This window comes from Apus apus, chromosome 3, assembly GCF_020740795.1.
Source record: "Apus apus isolate bApuApu2 chromosome 3, bApuApu2.pri.cur, whole genome shotgun sequence".
In the NCBI taxonomy this organism is placed as follows: domain Eukaryota; kingdom Metazoa; phylum Chordata; class Aves; order Apodiformes; family Apodidae; genus Apus; species Apus apus.
In genome coordinates, this window is record NC_067284.1 from 2,929,887 (window position 1) to 2,957,538 (window position 27,652).

Sequence of the window (27,652 nt, forward strand, 5' to 3'; positions counted from 1 at the left end):
TGCAGACATGCCTGTGACATTATTCTGAACTAAGATTAATTGTATTATTTCCATGCACACCCCACTTAACAATCTGACCTACTGATGAAAGCAGAAAAAGACAGAAAGGTGTATCAGTGAAACTGCAACTTCAAATACTACTTGTGCAGTTTTTTGGTTAAGGAAAAGGTATAGAAGTGTGGAAAGCAAACCACAAAATTAAAATAGGTATAAACCAGTGATCATAGAACCAAGACCACGGATCAAACCAATGATGGTTGCAGATGTTCTCAAATACCACCTGTAAGGAATACCTTCACTTTAACATGGAAGCTGAAGAACTACACCTCAAAGCCACTGGGTTTGGACTGACAGCTTTTTAAAAATGGTACTATGTTCATTATAAAACACAATCTACAGAGATTTAAACTGTTAGATCAATATCAAACAGAACGTATAGAACTATAGTACTAACTGCAGTGCTTGCCTATTTCACTTAAGATGTATAAACATTGGACAATCACAATATAATGTGCGTACATGAACACTTGTCGTAGAACGATTTGTGTTGTAAGGGACCTTCAAGATCACCCAGTCCCAACCCCCTGCATGGGCAGGGACACCTCCCACCAGCCCAGGTTGCTCCAAGCCCCATCCAACCTGCCCTTCAACACTGCCAGGGATGGGGCAGCCACAGCTTCCCTGGGCAACCTGGGCCAGGCTCTCACCACCCTCACACTCCAGAATTTCCTCCTCATGTCTCACCTCAATCTCCCCTCCTCCAGTTTTCATCCATCCCCCTCGTCCTCTCCCTCCCTGCCCTTGTCCCAAGTCCCTCCCCAGCTTTCCTGGAGCCCCTTCAGGCACTGGAAGGTGCTCTAAGGTCTCCCTGGAGCCTTCTCTTCTCCAGGCTGAACACCCCAACTCTCCCAGCCTGTCTCCAGAGCAGAGCTGCCTCAGCCCAAGGATCATCTTGGTGGCCTCCTCTGGCCTCTCTCCAGGAGCTCCACGATCATTGCTCCTACATCTGCTGACTGACTTTCAGACCTCTGGGCGCACCTCAGCCGAATCCCCACGCTTCTGTCAGGCCAGCAGAGAACGAACAACTCTCACTGAAGCTAAAGGACCTCTGCTCCTTACCTGACCCTCAACTTAACCAAACCTAGTCCCCTGTGCATTTGTGTATTAGACTGTATTAGTAAAGTTGCTCTACGCATCGAAGGATCCTTCTGGGGGGGAAAAGCCCCTCAGAGACGCAAAGCCTAGAGAACGCTGTGTCAGGCCAGGGCCAGCTCCCGGGGCAGCCACAGCCCAGTGCCGCCCTGCTCACTCCGGGAAGGCAGCATCCTCAACCCGGGAGCTCTGGGCCCGTCCCCGGCTCCGTCCCCGCTGCCGGGCCTGGCCCGGGGACACAGGGCTCCTCCGGGACCAGCTGGGCGGCCAGGCCTGCCCAGGGAGGGGGGACACGAGGACACCGGGCACGCCAGGGCCCGGCGCACGGCCCGGCGGCTGCAGCCTTCCTTCCCTGCCCGCCCGGCCGCGGCCAAACCCCTTCCCCTTGGGCACAGCCTCCCTCCCGCCACAGGGAGGACGGGGGGGGGACGACGCACCAGCTCCCGCGGCCGGTGAACCGCACACCCTGCCGGCTGCGGGCGAGCAGGGCAGGGAGCGGTCCCGCCCAGCCCAGCCCAGCCCAGCCCAGCCCAGCCCAGCCCCGTCCCGCGGCAGCACTGACCTGCCCGCGGCGCGGCGGCCCGGAGGGGCGGCAGGCGGGCCGCAGCCCGCAGCAGGCAGCGCGCAGCCCCCAAGGGCGAGGCGGGCGCCGCCATCTTCCCTCCCTCCCTCCTTCCCGCCCGCCCGGCCGGGGGCGGCGCGGGGCGCGCCGGGAAATGGAGTCCGCCCGCCTGAGGGGAGCGTGAGGCGCACAGCCTGGGGATGGTTTTTTATATCTATACACACACCCTAGCGCTTGGAATATAAGTTTGTTGGAGAGAAGTGAGGTCTCCGCCCGTTCCAAGGACCCCCGGGGGGGTTTTCCGGCCCAAGGAGCTGAGGGAGTGAAGCGGGCTCCACCTGGGGGCTCCGACACGGGGCAGGATCGATGGCCAAGGTCAGACCCAGCGAGGCCCCTTCTGCCCTGCTCCCCGGGGCAGGGGGGCACCCGGGGGTGCAGGTCGTGCTGGGGATGGGGAAGGCAGCCACGGGGGCAGGAGAGGTCAGAATTATCCCTTAAAAGGTACAGAGTGACCTGCTGCGGGACGTGTGAACAGGGGCGGGAAACGGATCCTGAGAAGCTGGGATGGGCTGTAAACCCCGGAGTGCCCGGGCAGGGGGGACACGGGGGAGGGGGCTTTGGGAATAGGGGATAGAAACCGTCCTTCACCTCCCTGTGGCTGTGCCTGCTTGTTTGGGTTCTGGCCAGGGTGTCGATAACCTGTGCTGGGCTGCAGGGCCCGTTGGGCCCGGTCCTTGGTGCCACAGACGCGTCTCACGCATCCCCGCGCTTTTTAGAAAAACATTTCTTCGCAGGAAGAGGGGTGAAGCACTGGGACAGGCTGCCCAGGGGGGCGGCGGAGGCGCCGTCCCTGGAGATGTTAAAAAAAATAATAATAATAATAAAAAAAAGGGTAGACACGGTGTTTGGTAAAACGATGTAGTGCTCAGGGGTTGGTGGGTGGGTGGTGGGACTGGATGGTCTTGAAGATCTTTTCCAACCTTGACGGGTCTATGATTCCCATCTTGCATGGTGGTTGTATCTGCTGCAGGAGCTTTCTGGCCCGCTCGGCAGCTGTTGGTTTTTTTTCAGTTTTGGCAACTGAATTTGCGTTTTGTCAATGATTTCTAAGATCGTGGTTGCTTACCTTTAAAAGCGTGGACCATAAAATATGAAGGACAAGTATTTGTAACGTATTAAGGACAAAGAATCCAGGCCAGAGTTACAGCCTATCTGCACATTAGCAGTACAACTGCTTCAATACCTATGAATGTATATTTAAACCACAACAGCAAGATATGTTAATGTAAAAGTAATTTCCCTGAAGCTAAAACAAAACCTAGAGGCTGATTCAGCCCCCTATGGCCAGTGTGTGCTTAGCAGTCAGGAAACCTTGTCCTTGGTGTTATCAGTTTTGCTACCAACGTGGGGCTCCCGGGGGCCTGGGAGAATGCTGATGGACTCCCTCCTTCCAGAGGCACCTGGGGGTCTGATCCAACCACCTCGAGTGTGACTACAAAGCTCTTTTGACAGAAAGGCAGAATGCAAAAAAACAAAGCTGATGCTCCAAGGGAAAGGCACTGGCACTCAGGAGTCACTAACCATAATCATACAATCAGAATGGTTTGGGTTGGAAGGGACCTTCAACATCATGCAGTCCCAACCCCCTGCATGGGCAGGGACACCTCCCACCACACCAGGTTGCTCCAAGCCCCATCCAACCTGCCCTTCAACACTGCCAGGGATGGGGCAGCCACAGCTCCCCTGGGCAACCTGAGCCAAGGTCTCACTACCATAATAGTGAAGAATAATACTCGCCTGTTCACGGGCTGGCCCTCTTTTCCCATCAGAAATACAACCAAAGGTAAGGATGTGATTCAAAAGATGTTGCCTACAGAGTGCATTGTGCAAGGAATAGATAGCAGTGTGTCTGCTCATGGTCAAAGTGCCAGGGAAATGCTTTAACTGACTTTTGGTTTGGCCATGCCAGAATTCCCATACCTTATTTTAGTGTTAACGTTTCTCTTATAAGAGTAAAGCAAAACGTGGCAACAAAGCACTGTAGAATGGCTTGCAAACAGGAGTTGATTATATCCTGAATAGTACTGCTAATTTTAAAAATAATGTTTATGATTCTGAAAATACCAAATGACTGAGGTTCTGTTCTAACATGTTCAGCTGTTTTAAAATACGTAGTTGCTCCAGACACATCTTCAGTGCCACATAACTAATTAAGCAGTGAACTAAAGTGCCAATTAAAAGAGATGTTTTCAGTGCATTTTCTTTCATCTTTCCTTTATTGAGCATTTATTGGTTTTGACTCATTCTAGCATGTTACAGCTATCAACACCTGTGCCCATTTAGGAATGATTCTCAGTACAAATCACAGTGTTTTGAATAGATGTCTCAAAGATGCATCACAATTGTTGCAATATTTTTAGAAACTCAAACAAGGAAGCAAACAACTTGAGTAAAAGCGATTTAAATAACAAATAACTTATCTTTATAAACAGCTTATCTCCTTGAGAACAAAGGATAAACAAGGCAACAAGAGCCCTTTTTTCTTCCATTATTAACTCAGATCACAATACGAATGGGTGAAATGTCAAGAATAATTGGAGAAAATGACAGCATAATCTTCAGCAAAAAAAAAAACCATCTGATTTATTTAAATTGTCACTGTTTTTTTCTTAACCTTGTTATCCAAACTTCCTACTTGGGTCTGTTCTGACATCTCCTACCTACGTGAATAAACCTGCTGCAATGCTGAGTCTTCTGCTCACTGGCAAACTCTGAAATCCCACCACACACTGTACTGCACACCCAAGGAACTGGCTGTAAGCATTTGGCAAAACCACATTTTGGTGTTACCCTAAATGAACAGGACTTTCAAGCACACTTTTCTAGATTAGCATGGTTGATGCCCTGCAACAGACAGAGATCCATGGCACATTTGTGCTTCATTCCCTGTACCTGAACCTTTGCTCACCTCCCAAAACGGGAAATTGCAACTGTGTAGTAATTAAACTAACATTTGTTCAACCCAGCTGCATAATTATTGCTAGTCTGCCAGCTAGCCAAAGGTGTGGGTGGTCTTTAACAGGAATAAAAATTAGGGGTTTAATAAAACCCTTCTGGCCTCTAGTGGTATAAACTCCACTCCTAGAAATCCTGATGTGCTGAACCCTATGGGGATCAATGCAGGAGTCTTTGGGTCCCTGCTAGACACTCTCCAAGTTTCAGCAGAAAGAGGGCAGGGTTTACCTGCCTGCAAGGCTGCAAGACATTCCCACCATGGGAAACAACTCTGGCTCCCAAACATACATGTACTTTTGATACAGAACTGACCATCCAGCCAACTCTAAGCAAATGGATGTTGTGGCTGGTTTTCATCAACACATTTCCCATCAAAAGCCATTTTCCTGGGATTATGTCAAAGTACTCTGGAGTAAACTTGATAATAACCTAATCATTTTGAGACAATCAAATATGCTATTAACAATCTACATTGCTTATCAAGCCTCAGATTAAAAAAGCTGCATAAATGTTCCCAAACGTATGCCTTAAAGCCATTTTCACTGTTTTTACAGCTTGCATCTCAGTCAGCTGAGAAAGCTCAATGTGCTAGGAATTCATTGCAGTTTTGCAGCTGCACAGGCACTACTCAGCATCTCCCAGAACAAGTTCCCAGTAGAAATGAACACCATGAGGTGGTGGATGATGATTTAAACATTAAGAATCTAGAAGCCTGTATGAGGATCATCTCTTATTGAAAGGGATAATAATGTGTAAGAAGGGAGAAGAGGAATTGAATAGAATAGATACATCTCAGCACATATATAATGTGGATAATAGAAATTCCATTTGTATGCCTAATATTTTACATAGCAGATAAGTACTATTCCCTCACATTGGGCAGTTTGAAGTCTCAGCTTGACAGGGTGCTGAGCCATCCTATCAACTAGAGTAGTGCCTAGAAAGGTTGGAACAGATGATCCTTGAGATCCCTTCCAACCTGCCATTCTAGGATTCTATGGTTCTCTAAGTACACAATGCAGATTTTCAAACCCCACGTTTCAAAGCACTGGCAGCTAATGCAGGGATCAGGAAGTCATCTTTCCACATGAAGCATTGCACAATTCATTCAATGCCTTGTGGGTTTTGCCTTCTCCTGAGTCAGCATTCCCCACCAGTTTTGACAAATATGCCTGTGTTGGCTAAAATGTGTTAACCTGGGCAGTTGTCAAAAGAGTCCTACCTGGATAACGGAGAGATTTGGTTTTCTTCCCAGTTAAATTTTACTTTTTCTTTTAGAAATGAAGAAACAAACAAAAAACTACTGTGAGGTATTACTATACCAAATTTAAGAATTAATAATCCATTAATACCTGCTTCTGTGGACTCATGCTATGAGACTCTGCTATTCATTTTGCCACTTGGGAGTTATGCCAGAAAATCTTTGTGTCACAGTTGAATAAATAACGTGTAGTAACAGATCCATGAGCACCTAATCTTGTCACTGTTGCTCTGAACGCTTGATTTCTTACATCTAATCTTTGGACCTACAAACACAGCTGACCTCTCTCCCATCAGATTTGAAATCTGGCCCGAAGTTTCATGTGAAAGTAGGAATTGAAACTTTCGTTTCTGAATTTCTGCTCACCTTCATCCTGAGAGAAAAAACCTTTCTAGTGAGCAGAAGCAATGACAGATGGTTGACATGTCTTACGGATCACAAAAACCATCAGAAACACAATTCCAAATAAACAAATGCATTTTCTGAGGGTTGAAGGGGAACCAGGAGGCTCCCAGGACTCTGATTTTTCCCTCACCGTTGATCCTTCTCTTTGCCTTATTAGCCTGTGTGGCATGCAGGCTTTCACATGTTAGGGGGGACATCTTCCCCTTTGTCTCCCAGATCAGAGGATTTCTATTTGACCTCAAGGAAAAGAAAACCAGAGATGGGAGTCCTCACCAAATCCCTGGAACCTCCTGACTTACCACTGCTACAGACACACAAGCACCCACTGCCTGCAGTTTTGCCTCCATAGGGCTCCACCACCAGGCATCTCTGTTGGGAAGAGCAGCCAGAACAGTGGTGCTGAGGTGATGTCCCACAAGAAAACATTCAGCTTAAGCCTCACTCCATTTTATTTATCCATCACGAGAAGAAATTACATTCTTCATTCATCTAACTTCCCAAATCTACACTATTTGGCAGTTTTGTTTCTTTGGAATACATTCTGAAACCAGGCTTGGCCAAGAGGCAGAAAAATACATATCACACCTAATATCAGGGCTTTTATTTTCATAGTTGCAGTCAGATGTGGTAGCATAGGCTGTGTAACAAACAAAAGGCCTACCCAGATGCATGCAAATGGAATCTCAGCAGAATTAATGAATTTTGTCTTGCCTTGCTGCAAGACCAGTTTCATAAATAGTATGTATTTCAGGTAAACCTCCCTTTCACTCCCACTGTGTGAAACTGTCACCTTAATTTCTGTTGATAATTATAAAGTGAGTAGTTGGCAGTTATTGGCAGAAAGAAAGTAGGGAAGGGGAGTAGGGGGAGAAATAATAATAAATATTAAACATAAATACTATCTACAGGCATAGTAATGGAGAAGGAAAGAGGGAGGGAAGGAAGGAAAACTATATATGCATTTAATCATTGGAGGGGCACTATTAATGGATAAAAGAAGTCTGGAAGACCTCAAAGATGACAGTGTAATTTCAAAATACTTGCAGTGGAATCACATAATTTCTATTCTCCCATGTCCTAGGTGCATCAAGAAAACATCCCACTTCTTTTGGCAACATTTCTTCTATCATAACACAGTATCTACTTCAATCAAGCACTGAAGAATCAAAGACCTTATTATATCTTGGAAGTGAACAATTCTGTCCACTGACCTTCTCTCATTCTCTTTTTTGCTTTCTCTCTCCAAGTTACTAAAATAGATTTTTAAAAAATTCTTCTGTAAATACAATTTTCTTTTCCTTATGAATAAAAGGTGACCAAGCTCTTAATTTTCGTAAGATTTGAAGATACAAAATACGGGCCAGTCGGTTATACTGCTATTAAATGTGTACTGTTTGTGAAAATTAAAGAATCTGTAAAGGCTTTAATGCTATGACAGACAACATTGCCACCTTGCTTGCAGCTTGTGTCAATAACCTGGCCTTCATTTTCAACTCGGGGCTCTTGGTAGCATCTCCTCCTGCCTACATTTGCACCTGGCTGATTCTCTCTGCCCAACACTCTTCATTTCCTATCCAGTCTCTTCATCCTGGCTCCCCACCACTTACCTTGATTATAGCATTGCCTGTTTCCCTGGTCTTGACACACACGTTTTTGTTCACACCCATTGGCAATGCTGTCACAAAAACCCTGCTCTGGTTCTTTACCAGCAAGGCCAAGGTTATGTTCCTGGCCAAGGTTATGTTCCTGGCCAAGGTTATGTGCCTGGCCTGACCTAACCTACCTGAGGTTTCCCCACCTGCAAGGAAGCAGCCTTTCCTTTCTGCCCCCGAGAAGGGCTCTGCAGGCGAAGAGCTGCAGCCGGCAGTAACGCTTTAGGACCGCCGCCTGTTCTTAAAACCCTTCTTTGGTTTAAAAGAAAAGGCTTAGCTTGCAGCTGCGCTGGCAGAACCGCCTCGCCCTCGCCTGCCCACGCTCCAAAGCCCTGCTACCGCCTCAGCGGCGGCCTCGGCCTCACGGGAGGGGCCGGGCCCAGCCCAGCCCCGACCCCGCACTCCTTTCCCCGGGCCAGCGAAGGTCCTGAAAGCCCGCAGGGTGGGAAACCCGCGGGCAGCCCAGGCCCACCCCCCGCGCCCGGCCCGCCGCTCCCTTCCCCCGGCCCCAGCCCCAGCTCCCACGCCGCCGCACCGCGCCTGCCGCGCACGCCGGGACGTGTAGTTCGGCGGGCGGGGGGGGCAGCGCGGGGAGCAGCCGGCGGGGCGGCCGCTCAGGACTACAACACCCAGCGTGCCTTGCGCGCGGGCGGTCAGCTGGCCGCGGGGGGATAAGGGGGCGGGCGGCGGGGCTGCCGGTCGGGGTCGGTGCTCGCTCCTCGCCTCCTGCTCGCCCCGCAGCGGGGAGGGGGGGAGAGAGAGAGAGAGAAAAGAAAAGGTGCTTCCCGCTCTCGCCATGGCCGAGACGATCGCGGATACCCGGCGGCTGATCAGCAAGCCGCAGAATCTGAACGACGCCTACGGGCCGCCGAGTAACTTCCTGGAGATCGACGTGGGCAACCCGCAGACCGTGGGGGTGGGCCGCGGCCGCTTCACCACCTACGAGATCCGTGTCAAGGTGAGGGGGGCCGGCTCGGGGCGGTGCTGGGGGCCCGGGGGCTCCGCGAGGGGTCGGCCCGCTCTCGGGCCCCGGGGGGGGGGGCCGGCCCGGCCCAGGCCCCGGGCTGTGAGGGAAGGGGAGCGGGACCCTCTGGGTCGGTGTTGGTCTCTACCGGGGGCTCCTTTCGGCTCTGCAGTAACCGAGAGGGGTGTCCCCGGGGGCGGGCAGCCACCCTCCTGTCCTTCAGGCCGCTCTGCTGGTGAGCTCGTCTTGGAAGTGAATAGAAGAGGGCACCCCTCGGCTGTCTGAGGTGTAGCGGGGTGGGTGGGTGGGTCTGCCCCGGGAAAGGGAGGCTCAGGGTTCCCAGCAGCCTCGAAAACCCTTAGAGAACGTGTAAATAAGTCGAGTGGGCACACGTGCTAGGTCAAAGCTGGCTGAGGTGATAGGGTGGGTGTGTATGAAGGAGACCTTCCTGTTTTCTTCTGTACCTGAAATACCGTGCCAAATAAATAAGGCTGTTTCTCTCCATGCCCTAGCAAGTGCTTCTAGTAGCAGTAGACTCCTTCCTAGCTGGGAGGGCTGTATTCACTGACTTGCTCCAAAGGCCTTGAGCTTGAGAAAAGCTGTATGCAGTCACTACCATGTTCCCTGGTCTTTCCAGTTTCATAAACAGGGCCTGGAGGAGTGGACAGAAAAATGAAATATCTATGGCATGAGCCTTGCCTGTGGCTGGTAGGGACTTAAGGCAGGTCCCTCTTCTGGCCTGTGCTGCCAGGGATTAAGTTGGGTTGAGAAAGGTGATCTCTTACCATTTTATCTGTTTTGTATCTGTGATTGAGTCCACTATGTTGTACAGCTTCACTATCCCAGCTGGTTGAATGTGGTCAGTTATTACAGGCAGTAATAGGGAGAGAAGAAGCCTCATGGACAACCTGGCCACTTCCATGTGATTTCTTTCACTGGACACCATGGAGTACATGTGCCCTCATGGCAGGGAAGGCTACAGCTGAGGGCTGCTGCTTTGGTCACAGAAATCCTTCAGACAAGACTGAAACTCTGTGTGGATTTCCTGATATTGAGATCTACGTGGTCAGCTTAGTGTAACTTTATTTAAAAAAGCAGACTCAGCTGAAATGTAAAGCTACTAGGGAGGATACTTCTTTAACCTGATGCCTCTAAATTGTCATGTCCAGTAGCTATTCTCATGTTTCAGGATGTGTCTATAGGGCAGGAAGAATAAACTACAACAATTGGAGCCTGCATTTGGCCTCAGGGTGAGGACAAACCTGAACTTGCCAGCTTATGTTGCATTACACTGCCCTTAGCAGGACCCCAGCTGCCCACTTAGCAGAAAGATGTAACTCTACCTGGCTGGGAAGTGTTTGTGCATTAAGTTCCTGATGGCTTTTTTTTTTTTTTTTTTTTTTTTTCCCACGAGACTGAGTGTTTGGAATTGCTGGATCCAGGGAAGAAGATTACAAAAGGAACTTAGCCATGGTATGGCCTTGGGAACGAGACCAAATTTGGTGGGATTAAAAACATATATTATTTTTTAAATCCCCAGCTGAAGTACTTCAGCAGAAAGGAAAGTGGAAAAACAGGCTTTGAGACAGGTTGCTCTTAGTGTAGTTTAGGGTGGAAAATTCTGGATTCCTGTTGTAATGAAGACCTAGAAGTGACTTGAACAAAACATACACTGTGATAGTGCTGTGACCTTTGCCTGTTCTTGTTCCCAGTCTGACTACTACATAAACACTGCTTCCTTCACCCTCCTTACTTGCATCTGTGCATGACTTTTTATAGAACTACCTCTTATAAAGATGATCCTTCCCATTCCAGCTGTGTACTACAGTACACATAGTGCATCCTTGCTGTAGACTTTCATAGCTATCATGAACTGTGAAGCTGAATTTTATGTCTTGTAGGCTGGAAGGCTACAGAGCAGGTAATACAAGTCATGCAGAATTACCTTCACTGTCTAAACTTGTATCAATTATCTGCTTCTTAGCAGAGCACAGACCCATGTTGCTAATATGCAAGTTTTGGCTTGGGAGAGGAGTTGGAACTTGAGCTGCTGTAGGATTAGGACTTGTACTGTGAGCTGCTTGTTGGAGTGTGGCAGAGAAGAGCCACAAGCTTGGCTTGTGGTTTGACCACTGCTTGTGGGCACAGGAAACACCAGCTGAAATTTGCAGTTTCCCCTGGTAGTGGCAGCAGAACAAACCTGAGAAGATGGAGGGGAGTTAGTTTTGTCATATCTAGGGAGCTATATCTTCAGCTGACACCAACGCTGAAGTGTCAAGTGGTGTGGAAATGGATGGCTTTGCTGCTGAGTTCTGGCACAAGCTGTTGGGCAGCCTCATGTTATGGCTGGAGGTGACACTAAGCCAGAACTGTTGTCAGAGAGGACACTGAGGTTCAAGTTAGCATTGAAGCAATTTGTCTTGGACACTTGTCATGGTATTTACAGATCTGGTCCAAGGGTAATTCTATCTGAATTGCTTTGTCTGAATCTCAAAGCTCAACTTTTTCTGCCAAGGCTGAGCTTGCTGGCAAACTCTCAGACCAACTTTTGATAGCTGACACCTTGCAAAAGGTACTTGTGTGAAATACTGCAGAGTTATCATAGAATCATAGGCTGGTGAAGGTTGGAAGGGACCTTCAAGATCATCAGGTTCCAACCTCCCTGCTATGAGCAGGGACACCTCCCACCAGACCAGGCTGCACAAGCCTCATCCAACCTGCCCTTGAACAGCTCCAGGGATGGGGTAGCCACAACCTCCATAGGCAACTTGTGCCAGTGCCTTCCTGCCCTCATGGGGAAGAATTTCTTCCTGATGCTGACCTAAGTCTTCCCTCTTTGAGTTCCCCCAAGGCTTTTCTTGTGAAGCTTTCTACTGGTGTTACTGCTGAACCATATCTGTTGCTTGGAAAGTAACAAGTGCAACAACTTCATGCTTTAGTTCTTGTGTTGCTGTACTTCTGGTAGAAGTTGGAAAGCCTTGTGGGGAGCTCTCAAGTTCTGGGTGGACTGCTCAGCTGTGTACTGCTGGACAAGCAAGTCAGTTGTATTTCAGTACTTTGGAAAGTTTTTCATGGTGCATGTCTCTGAGGGTTGTAGGATGGCTGGGCCTTGTGGTAGATGCATAAATAAATACTTCAGCAAGCAGTTAAGCTCTCAGAGTGCTGCAGGCAGAACCCTTCCTGTGGGACAGCTTACCCAAGAGGTGGTCATTTGGACAAAATATTGATACTTTCCAAGCCTGATCTTGCTTTAAATCATGTTCTGTTCTCAGCAAACTGGACAAGGTGATGACAAAGTTTTCACTGTAGCAACCAGGATGAGGCACACCATGTGGCAGGGTGCCACTGCAGTGCAGCTTGGCAGTGGAAGTCAAATGCTTTGTTCAGTAGTGGTAAATGGTGGAAAACGCCACCCTGCAGTGCTAAAACAGCACATTTGATTGTGTCATGTTCTTGACAATGTACTTGAGAATTTGCTTCTGTCAGCAGCATTAAGTAGCAAGTTGGTACCATTTTAAAGTATCCTTTGTGTGAAGACTCAGGGCAAGCTAAAAAGGAGAACAACACAGTAGGGTATAAAACTCCAAGTGCTTTTCCTAGTGAAATAAAATCTGATAAATCAGTCATCACATTTAAAAATACATACCTAAATGATCACGATAGGGTGGTGGTCCTGTGGATAAAACTTAACATAATCAACTAGCCTGCTAAAGTAATACAACAAACCACTGCCCTCATCTCTTGTGGAGGATTGTGAGCCAGCAGCTGAGTTCTCAGTCTAAGTGCCTTTGCATGCCATATGCTGTGTCTTAGGAGTCTTTACTAGTTGCTGATTCATGAACCACCATCAAAGGGCTGGCTGTTCCATCTACTTGTGACACCTTCTCGGGGTGGGCTTGTGCAGTCAACACTCTTCAACAAGGGCATGTGAATACTTGTTACTAGTTATGGGCTGTAAGTCAGTCCTCTCTGAATCCCAGGAAGCAAATGTAAAGCAATGACAGTTGTCATATTCTCATCCTGCAGCATATCTGCAGTGCTCAGTCCAGTGCCAGCTATCATTTACCCTCTATAGTTGAGACAAATAGTTTTCCTAGTTAGTAGGTCAGCAGGAGCATCTTTGCTCAAACAGATTCTGTGCAACAGCTTCAGGTGCTAAATCCTTTAAGGAGACAAGACTTAAGCTTAACAAGCTAACTCTGATCCCAGCAACTGTTGACACACTTCAGAGCCCTAACCCACTGTAGAGCAGTGCTGTAGGAGATAAAGCAGAGTGATTACAATACTGTCAACAAAGCATTTGGAAACACTTGCTACATCTGGGGAATAGATCCCTTTGTTATCACTATTTAATCTATTCTTTTCTGTAGAAGTAAGTGACTTCTGTGCTGCCCACTTTAGTTGGGTTTGTTACCTGGACTAAAAGGTTAAATTATGTGTTTAGAGTTAGTGAGAACTTCTAGAAAAGTCATTAATATTCAAACTGACAGATCTGAAATAAAATACCTGTAACAGGAGCTGCTAGTCAAGTAGTTAATTTCTTTTTAGTCAAACCAAGATTAAACAAAAAGCCTTTGTCTTGTTAATTATGTTATTTAATGTTAAATGGTCTGTTGCCTCTAATCAGTATGATTGAACTGGGCACTAAGGCACACACCTTAGCTTCTGAGGTTCCACAGCTCAGTGGTTTGTCTCCAGGTGTAGAAAGGTGATGCCTTGGTGCTGAGCTTCCAGGTGTTGGGAAGTGCATCACTTGGGTGGCACAAATGCTCTTGAATGCAGCAGTCACTATCTTCTGCAGACCTGCAGAGGTACTGCAGGAAGGAAAGGGAAGGAACTGAACACACAGGCTGTTAAGTGCCTGCAGCGTGAAGAATATTATTGGTCTCAAAGGATTGAGGAAGTGTATCTAAGTACTGCTAAACTAGAGCTGCTTTTGAAAGTCTGTTCTCATCTTAACCCATTTTTCAAGATGTAGCTTGGATACAATATTTGCCTTTCAGGATATTTGTAGTAGTCTGACTTGAGTGACTGATTTGAGTCTGACTTCTGTGATCAAATCAAGTCAGAGCAAGATGGTAAATGAACTGGAAGAATAACTTGCTCAGAAGACACTTGTCTTATGCCGTGGCTTTGCATAGCAGAACTCTTCATCTGTTGAATATGTCTTTGAAATGTCCTGTCCTGGAACAGTAACAAATTTCCTGTTCTTCATGTGTTTGTCAGGGTTTGAAGTTACAGACTCTTCTCCCACCACCAGGAGAAGAATCAAATCTGTTGGTGCATCTTGGTGACTTGCATTGTACAGTTTCATAGTGAAGCTTGTGGTGGAGTAATGACTAAACACTGTCTTGGCATGGATGTGTTTAGGGATGCACAATCAGCACTAATTTTCTGTTTCTCTACTTCTGCAAACCTTGCAGCACGCTGCAAGTCTGCTCTAACTGTAGTTAATTACTCATTTAATACCCTGCTTTAGAAACTAACAGATACTTTTAGACTCCAAAGAAAAAAAATGCACTGACTCAGGTGACTCTTTTTCTGTTCTACAGCCCAGGGACTGCACCTTTAGAAACACTAACTGTTCTATGGAGCAGTAATTCAGGAAAGGATAGCTAAAAGGCTAAGAAATTCTTAGCCTTCTGACTAGGGGGACAGAAGTGGAATGGCTTGGATGAAAGAAACTTCTGAAGCAAGGAGAGTGGATTTACCCATCTGGTGTTTGCTCTGAGCAGCTGATTTTTCTGCAGAGGTTTTTGATTAAACTATGTTCAAGAGCCTAGTCCAAAGGTTGTGAACTAGTTTGGTGTTGATGTCTGTAACTGTGTAAATAGAATAACCAAGCCTCTTAATAGAGCTTCTTATTAGTATATGAGTTTAGCTGGTGACTCTTTATTTCTGCATGTAAAATGTGGGCCTTGATTGTTGTATATTAAGAGCATACTCTAGTACAGTGCTGAACAGACCAAATAAAACAGAACAATGACTAATTTTTGTAGGACAGATGGCTGGGATCCAGGTAGGCATGTGATGCCAGAGTATTTTGATCCATCTCTATTTTTAAACAGCTTGCCAAGAAAGTGTGAGCTTGAACTTAGAGCAGTCAGGTCTTTACTGTTTTTTGTCTGGAGAAATCAGCAATGCAGTGTAGATTTATGAGCTTCTAAATGTAGGTGAAGTATTTTCTTTAAAGTTTGGGTTTTGGTGTTGTTGTTGTTTTTTTCACTTGGTAATGCAATGCTAATTGCACTGCTGGAGGCTGTTTAGCAAATACATAACCCAGGTGACCTATGAAGCTGTAGCACCAAGTGAAGGGTCTGAAGTTGCTGTTGCTGCTGTAACTTATCTGATGTGACTAGGGTGGAGAAGCCTTAATGTTCTGGTCAAAGTATAAAACCAAATATTATACCTACTGCAAGCAGATCTGTGAATGTATTCCTTCTGTGGCCACTTGAGAATTCAGCTCAAAACTTCTGTCATGGGAGGGTTTTCTGGAGCACATAACAGAATAGTTTTGTTTTGACCACAAAGCTGATCTTGAAAGTATAACTATAAGCTGGTCTGTAGCAGCTTTGCTTTAAAACCCAGAAGAAAATGAAGCTATATCTTAAGTGGTTTAAGGCCACCTGTATGCTGGAAATAAAGCTTCAGAGGCTACTTCTGTGGGCCTCAGGTGCAGCACCCCTTAAGCATTAAGATGTGCTACAAATTAATGAGGAGAGGCTGTCAGCCTTTCTGTGGCTGTTGGGTGGCTGCTTACTGATGGGAATGTTACTGCTCCAGTAAGAGTGGAAATAGGAAGATAATTTTTTTCTGCTTCTATTACCAGTTACAGAGAGTTGAGGCTGTTCAGCCTGGAGAAGAGAAGGCTCCAGGGAGGCCTTAGAGCACCTTCCAGTGCCTGAAGGGGCTCCAGGAAAGCTGGGGAGGGGCTTGGGACAAGGGCAGGGAGGGAGAGGACAGGGGGAATGGATGAAAACTGGAGGAGGGGAGATTGAGGTGAGACATGAGGAGGAAATTCTGGAGTGTGAGGGTGGGGAGAGCCTGGCCCAGGTTGCCCAGGGAAGCTGTGGCTGCCCCATCCCTGGCAGTGTTGAAGGGCAGGTTGGATGGGGCTTGGAGCAGCCTGGGCTGGTGGGAGGTGTCCCTGCCCATGCAGGGGGTTGGAACTGGATGGTCTTGAAGGTCCCTTCCAACCCAAACCAGTCTGTGATAGCCTTTGTTGTTGTATTGCTCTTAGGTTTTTGCTACATTAGTCTTAAAGGTGGAAAGCATCCTAACTCCTTGTCTCAGTACTGTGGAGTGGAAAGCTCTATAGTTCTTGGTCTAGCTTAAGTCACTGTTGATTAAACCTTGGTTGTATGGTCAGGTTTTCCAGTGTTAACTTTAGATTTTTTACATGTAAAGCACCTTCAGTACATCTGGACACGAAGTGGACGAAAGGGGAGGTAGAACTCTGCTTCAATCCAAAGATCTGAAACTTAGAAGAATAATAAACTCTTATCTGACCTTTTGCAGTGGGGCAAAAAGGTTTTGCTCAGTGAAGCACACAGCAAAAATGTAAATTCCTAGCAACTGAAGTTTAGAGCATGTTTGCCACCTTTCTTGCTTCTTTATAATTGTAGGAAATAGGGAGGTAGCTGGTTATGTCCAGTCAGGAAGGAAACAAGCCACTGGCAAGGTTTCTGCAATAACTGGACTGCTGGAGCCAGTTCTTGTACTGCAGGACAGCAGGCTCTGCCTTAAGGAAGCTATAATACTTTTTTTTACCCACCCTGCATTCTTCTTACTCTAATCCCCCAGAGCTGCCACTGGCTGACTGCAGGTGAATCAAAGGGTGTAGTCTCCTGAGAAAGATGACAGCTTGAATGAAGAAGTAGCAAGAAACTTGAACTTAACTTCTGAGAGTCAGTCACAAGCTTGTAACAAAAGTGAGCTGAGTGCTTTATTTTCCTCTATTTTAATGGAAATAGAGTTGTATCAAGGCTACCATAACCTACTTGAAAAGACTACATCAAGGTAGGTGCTATGGCAACAGTGCAGTTTTACTCTCAGTCTGTTAGGAGTGGGAGACATGGGCAGTGCTGCTGCTACTGTTAGATTGGCAAATGAGGAATGGATCAGATTTACCTCAAACTATCCTGGACAGCCACAGCTGTGGAATTCTTGCAGCTGTGGGGGTGGACTGGGCTGCACTGACGTTCAGAGTCAACTTAGTGGGGTGTCAGCATGCTCTCTGAAGGAACCCAGTGCTATTTGCTTTCAGCTTATGACTAGCAACAAATTAGTAGGAGCATGTCTTGGCTATTTGCAAGTCTTTTTCCACTCACTGGATAAATTAAACTAGTTTAGATAACACTTAAAATTGCTTTGAATTATAAATGAATGCATTTGAAATAAAGTGCTCTAGTTTTTCTCCAGCAGTTAAGGTAACTTGTGTACCAAAATAGCTGCATTGGAGAGCTATGAATCTGAAGCTGAGTAGGCAGTATTGACTCAAGCTACTTGCCTGCTGCCTGTAAAGGTCTCCCCAGTTGTATACATAAATGGTTTTGAACTCCTAACTGGGCATAGCTTGGAGATTGACTGCAGCAACAGCTAGAAAACTATCTGGTTATCCAAACTACTAAGGGCTGCCATTGGCTTGTGAGGTGGTTTGGAGCCTATTGAGCTTGAAGGTGAATTTATAGTTTGAATATGTTATAATAACAAATGTAGCTGGAAAAACATGGTGTCTGTAAATAGAAGTTTTGCCCTGAAATCTTTTAGCAGGCAACCACTGCTTTCCCATTACCAGTTTGTTGAACCGTAGCCAAATGACTGTGGAAACTTGTTTGGCATCTGAGTAGAAGAATGGAGGAGTGACTTAAGGGTCTAGGTTTGTCAGATGCTGTTTAACTGTGTAATTTAACTTGGCACCAGTTCTGACTGTGTTTTTGCCAGTGCACTGGCTTGGCCATTAACTGACCCCACAGTACATGGACTGTTAGTCTGACAGTAGGCAGAGAAAATCTAATGGGTATGTGCATATCATCTGATACAGAAACAGTGATAGGCAGGACCTGTCATGTCTTAGCATCTTTTTATGCTTAGGATTTTAGGCTGTGTGGGACTTGTGCAGAGCTGGTTTATTGGTCCTGCTGGAATGATGCTGTATCTGCAATTCTGACTAGTGACTCTTGGTTATCTGATATCTCAGGTAATGCATAATACTTTTGGGTTGAGAACTTAAATTCAAGCTGCTGGGAGGCATGATTTCAGGCTAGGAAGTCGTTGAAAATGCTTTTTGATTAAAATGAGATTAAGTTTTACACTGGAGAAGAAACAATTGCTGCGGTAATTAATACTGAGTTTATCAGAGGAATTTGCTGTGCTCCTGGGCTTGTGCCAAACAGGATCATGAGCTTCATGGCAGTAAGTTCAGCAGATCTGCAGGCCAGAAAACTGGCACTATAACACCAGTGAGCACAGGGAGAAGTGTTTGTAAAAATGGAAGTAGCCTAACTTCAAGTCTTGTGCCTTAGTCCTCAGCTCTGCTCTTGCAGGCAAGCAAAGCATCAATAGTGTTCAGAATGGCTACAGCCACCCCAGTGACTAAACAAGGGCAACTCTCAACATAAAACCTGAAGCTGAGCATAACTTTAATATGCTGTATGGTTTTGAAGTGGCACTTCAATATAAATTGCAAGGGTCTTTTGACACCTTAGAGTTGTCTCCTTCTAACAAATTTTTGCCCAGTGGTAGACCATGCTTCAGCACCTGTCTGGCTTGCTTAGTAAAACCATCTGTCCATGGTAGATGGAGGGAGTGGGACATGCAGAAACCCTTCCTACTGAAGGAAAAAGTGGTCTGCTCAAACAGGGTAATGATCTTTGAGAGGCACACACGGTATCTTCAGGTGTGAATATATCCAGAGTTAAAAATAGGAACTAAGATGGAAACAGGTTAAGCAGGATAAAACAGGACTCCCAAACTGTTTCTAAAATAGATGTTTTCTACCAGCTGTGTTTCTGAGGAATGCATCTCTGTCAGTACTAACTTCTGGAGGAAGGAGAATTGCTGTGTGTTCTGAGTTTTAAGGAACAGGAAGTTTAGAAGTTGATCTCAGCAGAGCACTCTAATTCATATCCAGACCAGAGGACAGGGTAGACACTTTCCTTTAGCATGTAGTTGTCATGTTGTAACTGGTAAGCCACTTCATTTAATGGGAGCATTTGAGCATACACTTCAAGTTGAACACTGCCAGTGCTTATGATCAAAACTGGACAACATTTTTCAACTCAAAGGGAAAACAAGTACTCTAACTGTCCTTTTCTCCAGCTTGCTAGCTGGGCTAGAATGTCAAAAGTTGAAAAGGGAATGTAGATGGTAAAATGAGCTCAACTGGCACTTCTGCCCTCACATTGTACCTGTCAGCCTGATGTGTTGTTTAGAGATTAACTTTATGGACTTGATGCCCAGAAGCATGAAAAGAGTTCCCTAAGACCTGGAAACTCATTGGTTTTTAGCTGCTTTTATTCAGTTCTAATCCCTCTTGTAAGAAACTTGAGAGGAGAGTGAAATATTTTCTGCAGGTGAGAGCCTGTATCTTAAATACAGTAAAGCACTTTCTACCCAAGACATTGACAAAGAGTTGATGTTGTAATGTGGAAGGTTCAACGTGTTTAAAAAGCCAATAGCTGAAATTGGAGAAAAATAATCCAGTACTTCACTTCTGGGTGTCTCCTTCATGCACTCTGGGGGACCTAGCTTTGTTCACTCTGGAGTAGAGTGTTCTTATCCTCAAGATGAGTGTTTATAAAGCCTGACTTCTGACATAATACTCTTAAGTGCAATTTTATTATTAGCCACTAGTACAATCAACAATGCTTTTTATCTGGGAAGGAGGGCTTGAATACTTTCAAACATTTAGCAATAAGATTTCATAACAAAATATTGCTCTATACTTTATCAACTGTAAATTACAGACTAAATAGCATAATGTGAAAGCAGACAACTAACTTCCCAAGTACTTTTGAACTGTGGCAGCCAAAACCTCATTATTGGCTGGCAGTGCTACAATGGCCTGTAGTCATAGGCTTGCATAGTGCAGTCAAGTATCTCTGCAATTAAATCTGTTCTGAGCAGCCAAAAATGTCACTCAGTGATAGTTTAAGCTTAACAGCCTACAAATTATATCCTGCAGGTATATCCACTCAAACTGGGACCAGAAGCTGAGTACCTTTCAACTTAGAAAATAAACCAACAAAACCAAAAGGCACTAGCTGAGAACAGCTACTGTGCTTCTGCCAACAGGAAAACTGGGGGTAACTAGTCTCCTGTGAACATCATCTTCTTGGGGTACTTCAAGAGTTGTCTTTCAAGGTGTATAAGATGGTGAACTTGCAGTCTGACAACAATAAGGTTTATTCTCTTAGTACTGGTGATTTATGGCACTTGCAGACTCTTCTTGCTTTTAGCAGGTGGTAACTCCTACAAACATTTTTGGAACACTCTAGCCAGTTTGCCTTCTCATTGGCATTTAAGCTTTAGATGATGATCTTGGAGCTTTTCATTCTGGGGATGTCATTAGGAGACTGCTCACTTGATGGCTGCTCATAAAGTAACGTGCAAGTTGGATTACAACAGTGGGATAACCCTGCACCCCAAAGATTAGTGGAAGTGATGCAGACTCTTACACAAGTTAGTGTAAGGACATCTGTCAAAATGCTCATGTGTTTAACATGGCCTTGTGAAGTTTGGCACCTAAAAAATTTACTACTTTGCTTGGTCCCTGACATTTTCTGGGTGGAATTTCAGTTTCTGCTTTATTTAGAGCTTGCTATACCACTGCTACCACTTCCTTCACCTTCTCAGGGGAAGTTCCTCCAATCAGATTAACATCTGAATTCTGATGCAGTTTCACATCTTGGGAGGGTTGGACTGTCTATAAAAGTTGAGCTAGTGTGGCAGGAGCAATTGTGGATGAATATTTATACCCCTGTGGGAGCCTGTTAAAGGTATTGTCTTCCTTCCCAAGTGAAAGCAATATTCTCTTTATGGTTCCCTTGAAGGAAGAGGATAAAGAATATCTTTTACATTTAGTTCCACCATCCATGGGTGTGCAGCTGCTTGCCAGGTAGCTTTTAAGTTTGCAATATTTGATAGAGCAGCTGTTAGCAGGTTTGTCTGTTTAAAAACATTGAAACCCAAAGTATTTTCATGGTGATGGTGATTTCTTTAATTGCAAGGCAAGCAGTCAACATGTGCTTCTTGCCCAGGAGCCGTGAGTTGACCCAGGCAGTCTGGCACCAAGTACTTTCTGGTCACATTGGTAATCTTTACTCTTTGCTGTCTGGATGACATGCCCAGCTTCTTGGTGCCTTGTTCTGTTAGTACTGAAATTTGAGTTGCTGTATTTATTAAAAAATTCACCAATTGGCCTTGAAGACCACCTGGAATTATAATGTATGGGCCAGCATCACTTTTCCAGTGATAAGCCTCTGCTTTCTGGACAGGCAGGCCCAGTTGCCTTCCAGATACTACTTGGTTTTTTTGACTTCATGTTCTACAGTTCCTCCCTAAGGAGGAGAAAGAAAGGGGTTGTCTCCCTTCCTGGGTGCTGGAGGAGTGGAAGTACACTTCCTTTCATTGTAATCTTGTTTCTGGAATGTTTTAGTCAGGGTAAAGATAATGCCTGTAGGTTGTCCTTCAGTTGTGGCTCTGGGAATGCCTAAGGCTGCTGCATTCCTCTGTAATTCATTCCTCTGTTCCTGAGATGCTGTTTGTGGGTTCTTAAATTTGTTTCCCTTTAATCTAGTTTCTCTTCCCTGTTTCATGAGTCTTACTTTGTGATCTGCTCCCTGGGGTTTTGTGTCTTGGCAGGTGCAAAAAAAAAAAAAATCATCCCAGTCCATTTCCTATTTATAGTCAATGATGCCATGTATTAATTCTGGCCGTGGGAAGAGTTACTTGCAGGCATTTTGAATGTTACCACCTAGTCCTCACTGTGTTTTGTGTCTGTCTTGATCTCCTCTTGTTTTGCAGCTAGATGGGGTTTAGGAATTGCCAAGGATTCTCTAGTCAGTGGTTTTACCTTTGTGAAATCTCTTGTAGCAGGTAGTGGGATGTGATGGGGCCCTCCTTTGGGCAGGGCTTGTGTGCAGGCAGCTTTTGTGGCTGCTCTAGATATCTCAGGTAGAGCCTCAAAGGAGATTATGGAGGATTCACTTTGCTCATGATGTTTATTCCTTTGGCACAGTAAGCTACTTGGCTTTTTGATAGTGTATCTGCTGGGTCAGGTCCTAAATTTAAGAAAACTCCCAGACCCCAGTAGCCATTTTCTTTGTCCTCACTCAGCATTTTTTGGTCACTGGCACTTAGGCACACACACCAAGTGTTCAGCTCCAGTCTCACCTGCCTCTCTGCTTGTCTCTCTTGCAAATGTGTCAGTTGCAGTGGATTCCAGGAGGTGGTTCTCAGGGTGTTGCAGATGACCACCCACCGTTCTTCCTTTTTTAACAGCTCAGGCTTCATATTCAGGAAGATTTGTGGAGAACAAGGGATTGTATTCTGGCTTGCTATCGTTGGGATCACCCCAGATGTCTCCATCCCAATCTCCAGGAGATATTACTAGTTTCCTAATCTGGATGATGTCAGAGGGCAGGGAGCCTGCAGGAGCATCGTCTTGACCTTTTCTTCCAACTTCTGTCCCTTGACCTTTTCCTCCTATAATTGTTTCTGTAGTTGTTTCAATTGCTAAAGGCAGCAACAGCTCAGTTGTCTTCCTACCTTTTATCTCTTTCTCTAGATCCTTCTCCTTTTTATTTCTGTTCTCCCTTTGTTGAAATGCAGATTCTGAAACAGGTGCCTAGCATCTTGCAGATCATTTCCTTTTCCATCTTTTGTACAGCCCCTTGTTACCTTTAGGTGCTCTTCAGCAGCTTCCCAATGATGCCTGTTGTCACGAGGCCATTCTTCTCAGAAGTTGGGACTTGGAATCACTGCTACATTTGTCTAATCAATAACTTATGTTCTTGTTTTCAGACAAATCTACCTATCTTCAAATTGAAAGAATCTACAGTCAGAAGAAGGTACAGTGACTTTGAGTGGCTAAGGAATGAACTAGAAAGAGAAAGCAAGGTGGGTAAAATGAAAGGTAAATACAAGTCTTCACAGACATACAAAGAATAATGATGATGGAATGTTATAGTTGTGTTGTGAAGCTTATATATCATATAGATCAGCTACTGTGATTGAAAATGGCCAGAACTAACCCACTGTCTGTCAGCAGAGCTCAGCTGTATAATGCTACAGGCTGAGTAGTTTTGAGTTCATTCAGAGTTGAACTCCTGGAATTCAGCTTTACCTCTATGGCAGACACTGTTCTTCTCTGGTCGTGTTTTATTACTTCACTGGGGATGTGGTTGTTGAGTTTCTTCCTCTAAGAGGAAGAGGCAGCCCAGCAGGTGTACAAACTTACTTCCAGGATGCACTTAAGGACACTTTTTTTAAATCTTTCAGGTTGTGGTGCCACCTCTACCAGGAAAAGCTCTTCTCCGTCAGCTCCCCTTCCGAGGAGATGATGGGATATTTGATGATTCTTTCATAGAGGAGAGGAAGCAGGCTCTTGAACAGTTCATAAACAAGTAAGTGTTGGGTCTGGTTATCTGGAGACAAACCCAGAACTTGGCTCTGGAAAACTGAATTAAAGCTGCTAACCTTCTAGCTCTGTTAGCTGCACTAAGTTCAGAATCATAACTTTCATATAATCTTGCAGGAGGCCATCCTGATGTTGCTCATCCAGTTTGATACTTTAATGCTTACCTGAGCAGCTGAAATGAATGTTAGTGTTGTTGTTAATTTATGCAAATTGCCACTAAAATTATAGCATTCAAAATAGTTCTACCTTTCCATTTCTGAAAAGGTGTCCATTGGGCAAACAATGGAGCTTACAATGGGCTTACAGCAGGTTGCTTTGATTGCAGATGTGAGGTATTATCAGCTTGTGTAACGATGCATATTTTGCTCTAATCATCATGAGAATCTTTCTGGAATGTAAAAACACCACCTGAGGTGTGGATACATGTGGTTTGAAGCAGACACCTTGGGTTTTGTCCTTGCCTTTCAAAGGGTGAGCAGAAATTACAGTAACAAAGTCTTACAGTTTTTTCTACCATCTGACACTACTAACTGCTCTCCACATTGTGACCCAAATTGCTATTTTAATCTCTCTAACAATGTGGATCCAAGCAGTGGGTGGGGAGGAATGCTGCCAGTTAACCAGCTCTGAGTTAGAACTTCCTACCCACTGCTGGTTAACTGGTCTCTAGAGCCAACACTCCTCAGACCAACTGGATTAGTTTCTCTTACCACAGTTGCTTGTTAGCTTAATTTAGAGGTGTTGCCCATGGTTCTGAGCCAGTAAATGCTTCAAAATGCTCTTTGCTCAAAGACAAGGGGAGTGAATTTCCAAGGCATCTAGCTTTGTATTTACACTACATGAAGGCAGATGTGCTTATGGTAAGATGGAATGTGTTTTATTTAATGCTGTACAATCAAGGCAGTCATGATTGTAAAGTACAGCTTTTATCCATGCAGGCTCTGCATGAAATGGGGCAGAATTGCACTTATTGAAGGTTTTGTGTGCAGAGTGTAGCAATGTGTGGGGGAAGAGCAGCTGATAGTGAAGCACTCCCCTTAACTGGATTCTCAAACTCAATACAGCTGACAAATGTACAGCTCAGTACAGTGACAAAAGTGGAGTGGCCAGTTTACCAGTAGCACTAGTTCAGTCCTACAGCAGGTATTACATTGATCTTGTGGAAGTGTAAAACTGGGCCAGTTTTTCCTCCTTCAAAACATAGAAGCAGGCTGTTAATGTAGACACTGGTGTAGTGGCAAACTTGAGTACAGCTGGAACAAGATTCTTCAGGCAGACCTCCTAGCTGTTCAGCCTCATCAATTTATGCTAATGGCACAACAAGTTCATCAGGCAAATGTTACTAGTTAAAGTTTTGAACCATCTAGAAGCTTGAAGACTTGTAAGTGCTCTGGGTACCAGTGAAATGATGCATTCTCAAAGCTGATCTTTGCTCCTATGACTGGAGTATTTTGTATAACTGATGTCACTGGTGCATCAAGATCTTTTTGGGATACAGTGTCAGTTCTTGATACTCAGGATGCTGCTGAAAAGCTTTTTATTTCTAGATTATACATCTAGAGGGGCTAAATCACAGCAGAGCAGCTCACTTGATCCATCACTCTTAGTCCAGCTTGCTGGCATCACCATCAGTACTACCTGCAGTGACAGTCAGGGGTAGATGTTTTCCAGCACACTTGTCTGCCTGAAACATGACTTTGGGATGCATGGAAGTGCTTGCACAGCTGATGTGTGTAAGGGTCACCTTATAGAAGAAAGTACTGAGGAAAAGCCAATGCAGAGTGGGGTATTCACGTGATACCAAGAGCTAAATCTGAGACATCAGGCCTGGTCTTGCAATTCAGCCACCAGTTTGCAAGCCTTCCTGACAGAGAGAAGGAATGTGCTCCTGCTTCATCTTCTCTTCTCTTGAAGTTCAAGTGTAGCAGCTTCAGTCTGATGGGGTAAGAAACTCAAGCTAGTTATTCAGACTGTTTTCCTGTTGAACTAATGCTTGAAAGTGCTGCCCATTTCCTAGAACCTGGCAAGATTGGTAGGTTTTGATGGCACTTGAAATGATCTATCAATGCTGAATGGGGAGAGCTCAGCTTTTTCATTAAAGGCCACCCTTAATGACAAGTGAGTAGTGACAAGTGAACCTGCCCTGTGGTGAGGTAGGCACTGATAGGTTCATTTGGAGAAGCACAGAAGTGCTTGGAAGTACTGATGCTGAGCCAGGGGAGCTGACCAGGTATGAATGTGTTCAACTGGGTCACCTCCATTTACAGTAGAAAAGTTCTGACAGGTGTGGAGGCCATAAGGGTGACACAGATTGTCCTAAGGAGGATGGGGGGTTTCTCTCTTGAGGGAGAAGCCTGTGTTCATTGACCAAACTGGATGTAACTTTTTCAAACCAAACTGCTTAAGGTTTTTATATCCATAGGTGATCAATTTCCAGGGATTCTGATTCTCCTGGATCTATTGCCTACCCAGAAGGCTGAATGGCATTTTAAGGGTTTAAATGCAATACCTTGTGGTTTTCTTCCAAGCTTGGAAGTGTTTTCTAATTCCATTTCAGTTCCTTTACTGTTAAAAGGGTGGTGGCTCAGCCTGTATGGGGAACAGAACTAAATCTGCAGTAGAAGTGCTGGTCTGTTCTAGAGCAGAAAAGCTGTCTCCTGTGTTTGATATCTAAAGACATCTGCAATTAACAGAATGGCCAGTACCCCCTGGCTGTGCATCAGGGCTGCTTGTGCATGCTAGGAACAGTGACCATGGTAGAGCCTTCCCAAAGATCTTCACACCCTCTGGTGGACTAAGTCTTTCACTCTGCCTGTGCTAGCTGCTGTTCACTCAGATTGAGAACTGGGGGGGGGTTAAGCTGCTTTTAGAAAGACATCTGTACCAAAACCACCAAGGCCTGCAAAAATCAGCTTGTCTTGCTTCACTCCAGATTTCCTAATGCTAGGATGAGCACTTGGATAGTCCCCTTGATTGCAGGTGACAGTTGCTGACACAACATGAGCAGGGATGGCTCAGGGTTCCTCTGGACTAAATTCAACTGGGGGAGAATGACAACTCTTGCTGCCAGCCATCATTCGAGTCACCACCAGTGAACTGGAAGTGAGACCTCTGCCTAAGTGAACAATGGATTATTGGTATCAGACCTTGCTCTGCTGTAGCTGCAAGCAGACCCCACTTTTTAGCACTAATGCTTGTTTTTTCCTCTCCAGGGTTGCAGGCCACCCACTGGCACAGAATGAGCGCTGTCTCCACATGTTCTTACAAGATGAAGTAATAGACAAAAACTACACACCATCCAAAATAAGGCATACTTGAGCTCTGAAACAGTCTTCTCAAACACTAGTGGTTCTTTTGCTTGGTTTTAAAAGGTTGTAGTTTGTCTTAGCATGCTGAGGATAAACAGGCACGGAGTCTCCACTAACATCAGTACACTGCTTGGTCTTTGCATATGCTGTAAAGCATTAAAGAACTCACTTGTCTTCTAGCTAAGTCCCTCCAAACCCTTGATTTAAAAGTATTATAACAAGACCATCCACCCCTTGCCATGTCTCACAAGCTTTCCCACTCTTACTTGCAATGACTTAACAATGTTTACTGACTTGGCCTTACTTGAACTTGCACAGTTGTAGTGTTGTGTGTCCACTTGTATCTGACTAAACTGCTCTGCTGTTTGAGGTAGTCATCTGTCTGAACTTCTGTAGAAAGACTGCTTTATTTCTGATACCCTGTGTGAGAAACACTTATGCAATTGTCTTCAAGCTTGTAAAACACTTTATACTGAAGTAATGAGGGAATTATCTTTATATTCTGTAAGAGGAAAAAAAAATTGAAATTTATATACTAAATAACTTGTCTAAGGTTTTGAAATAAAAGTGAAAATGCACTTCCAATGTTTTGTCCCTCTTGACCTTGAGTGTGGGGTGTCTCATGCTTTCTGAGAAGCAGGGAGTTGGCTATGCTCAGGGAACTGGTGTTTCAGCCTTGCTGTCCTGCTTGT

The 27,652-nt window shown here is 45.2% G+C and overlaps 2 protein-coding genes and 1 long non-coding RNA gene across 5 annotated transcripts in view; 2 read left to right on the plus strand and 1 right to left on the minus strand.

The window, feature by feature from the left end:
- AFG1L (AFG1 like ATPase) overlaps positions 1-1,819 on the minus strand; it is a 60,601-nt gene extending 58,782 nt beyond the window's left edge. For all 3 annotated transcript variants that reach the window (XM_051613150.1, XM_051613152.1, XM_051613151.1), the window contains exon 1: positions 1,715-1,819. In XM_051613150.1, coding sequence (XP_051469110.1) covers positions 1,715-1,808 — 94 coding nt within the window. In that variant the 5' untranslated portion in view covers positions 1,809-1,819. The remainder of the gene's footprint in view (positions 1-1,714) is intronic.
- On the plus strand, positions 1,752-7,669 carry LOC127382075 (uncharacterized). The gene is made up of 2 exons (XR_007888855.1): positions 1,752-2,089; positions 7,477-7,669. It is a non-coding gene; the product is annotated as an uncharacterized LOC127382075 (long non-coding RNA).
- Positions 7,670-8,705: 1,036 nt separating this feature from the next.
- SNX3 (sorting nexin 3) lies at positions 8,706-27,545 on the plus strand. The gene is made up of 4 exons (XM_051613194.1): positions 8,706-9,005; positions 23,037-23,132; positions 23,514-23,638; positions 26,865-27,545. Exons 1-4 carry the CDS (start codon positions 8,844-8,846, stop codon positions 26,968-26,970), a joined length of 489 nt encoding a protein of 162 aa, XP_051469154.1. The 5' UTR covers positions 8,706-8,843; the 3' UTR covers positions 26,971-27,545.
- Positions 27,546-27,652: the final 107 nt, after the last annotated feature.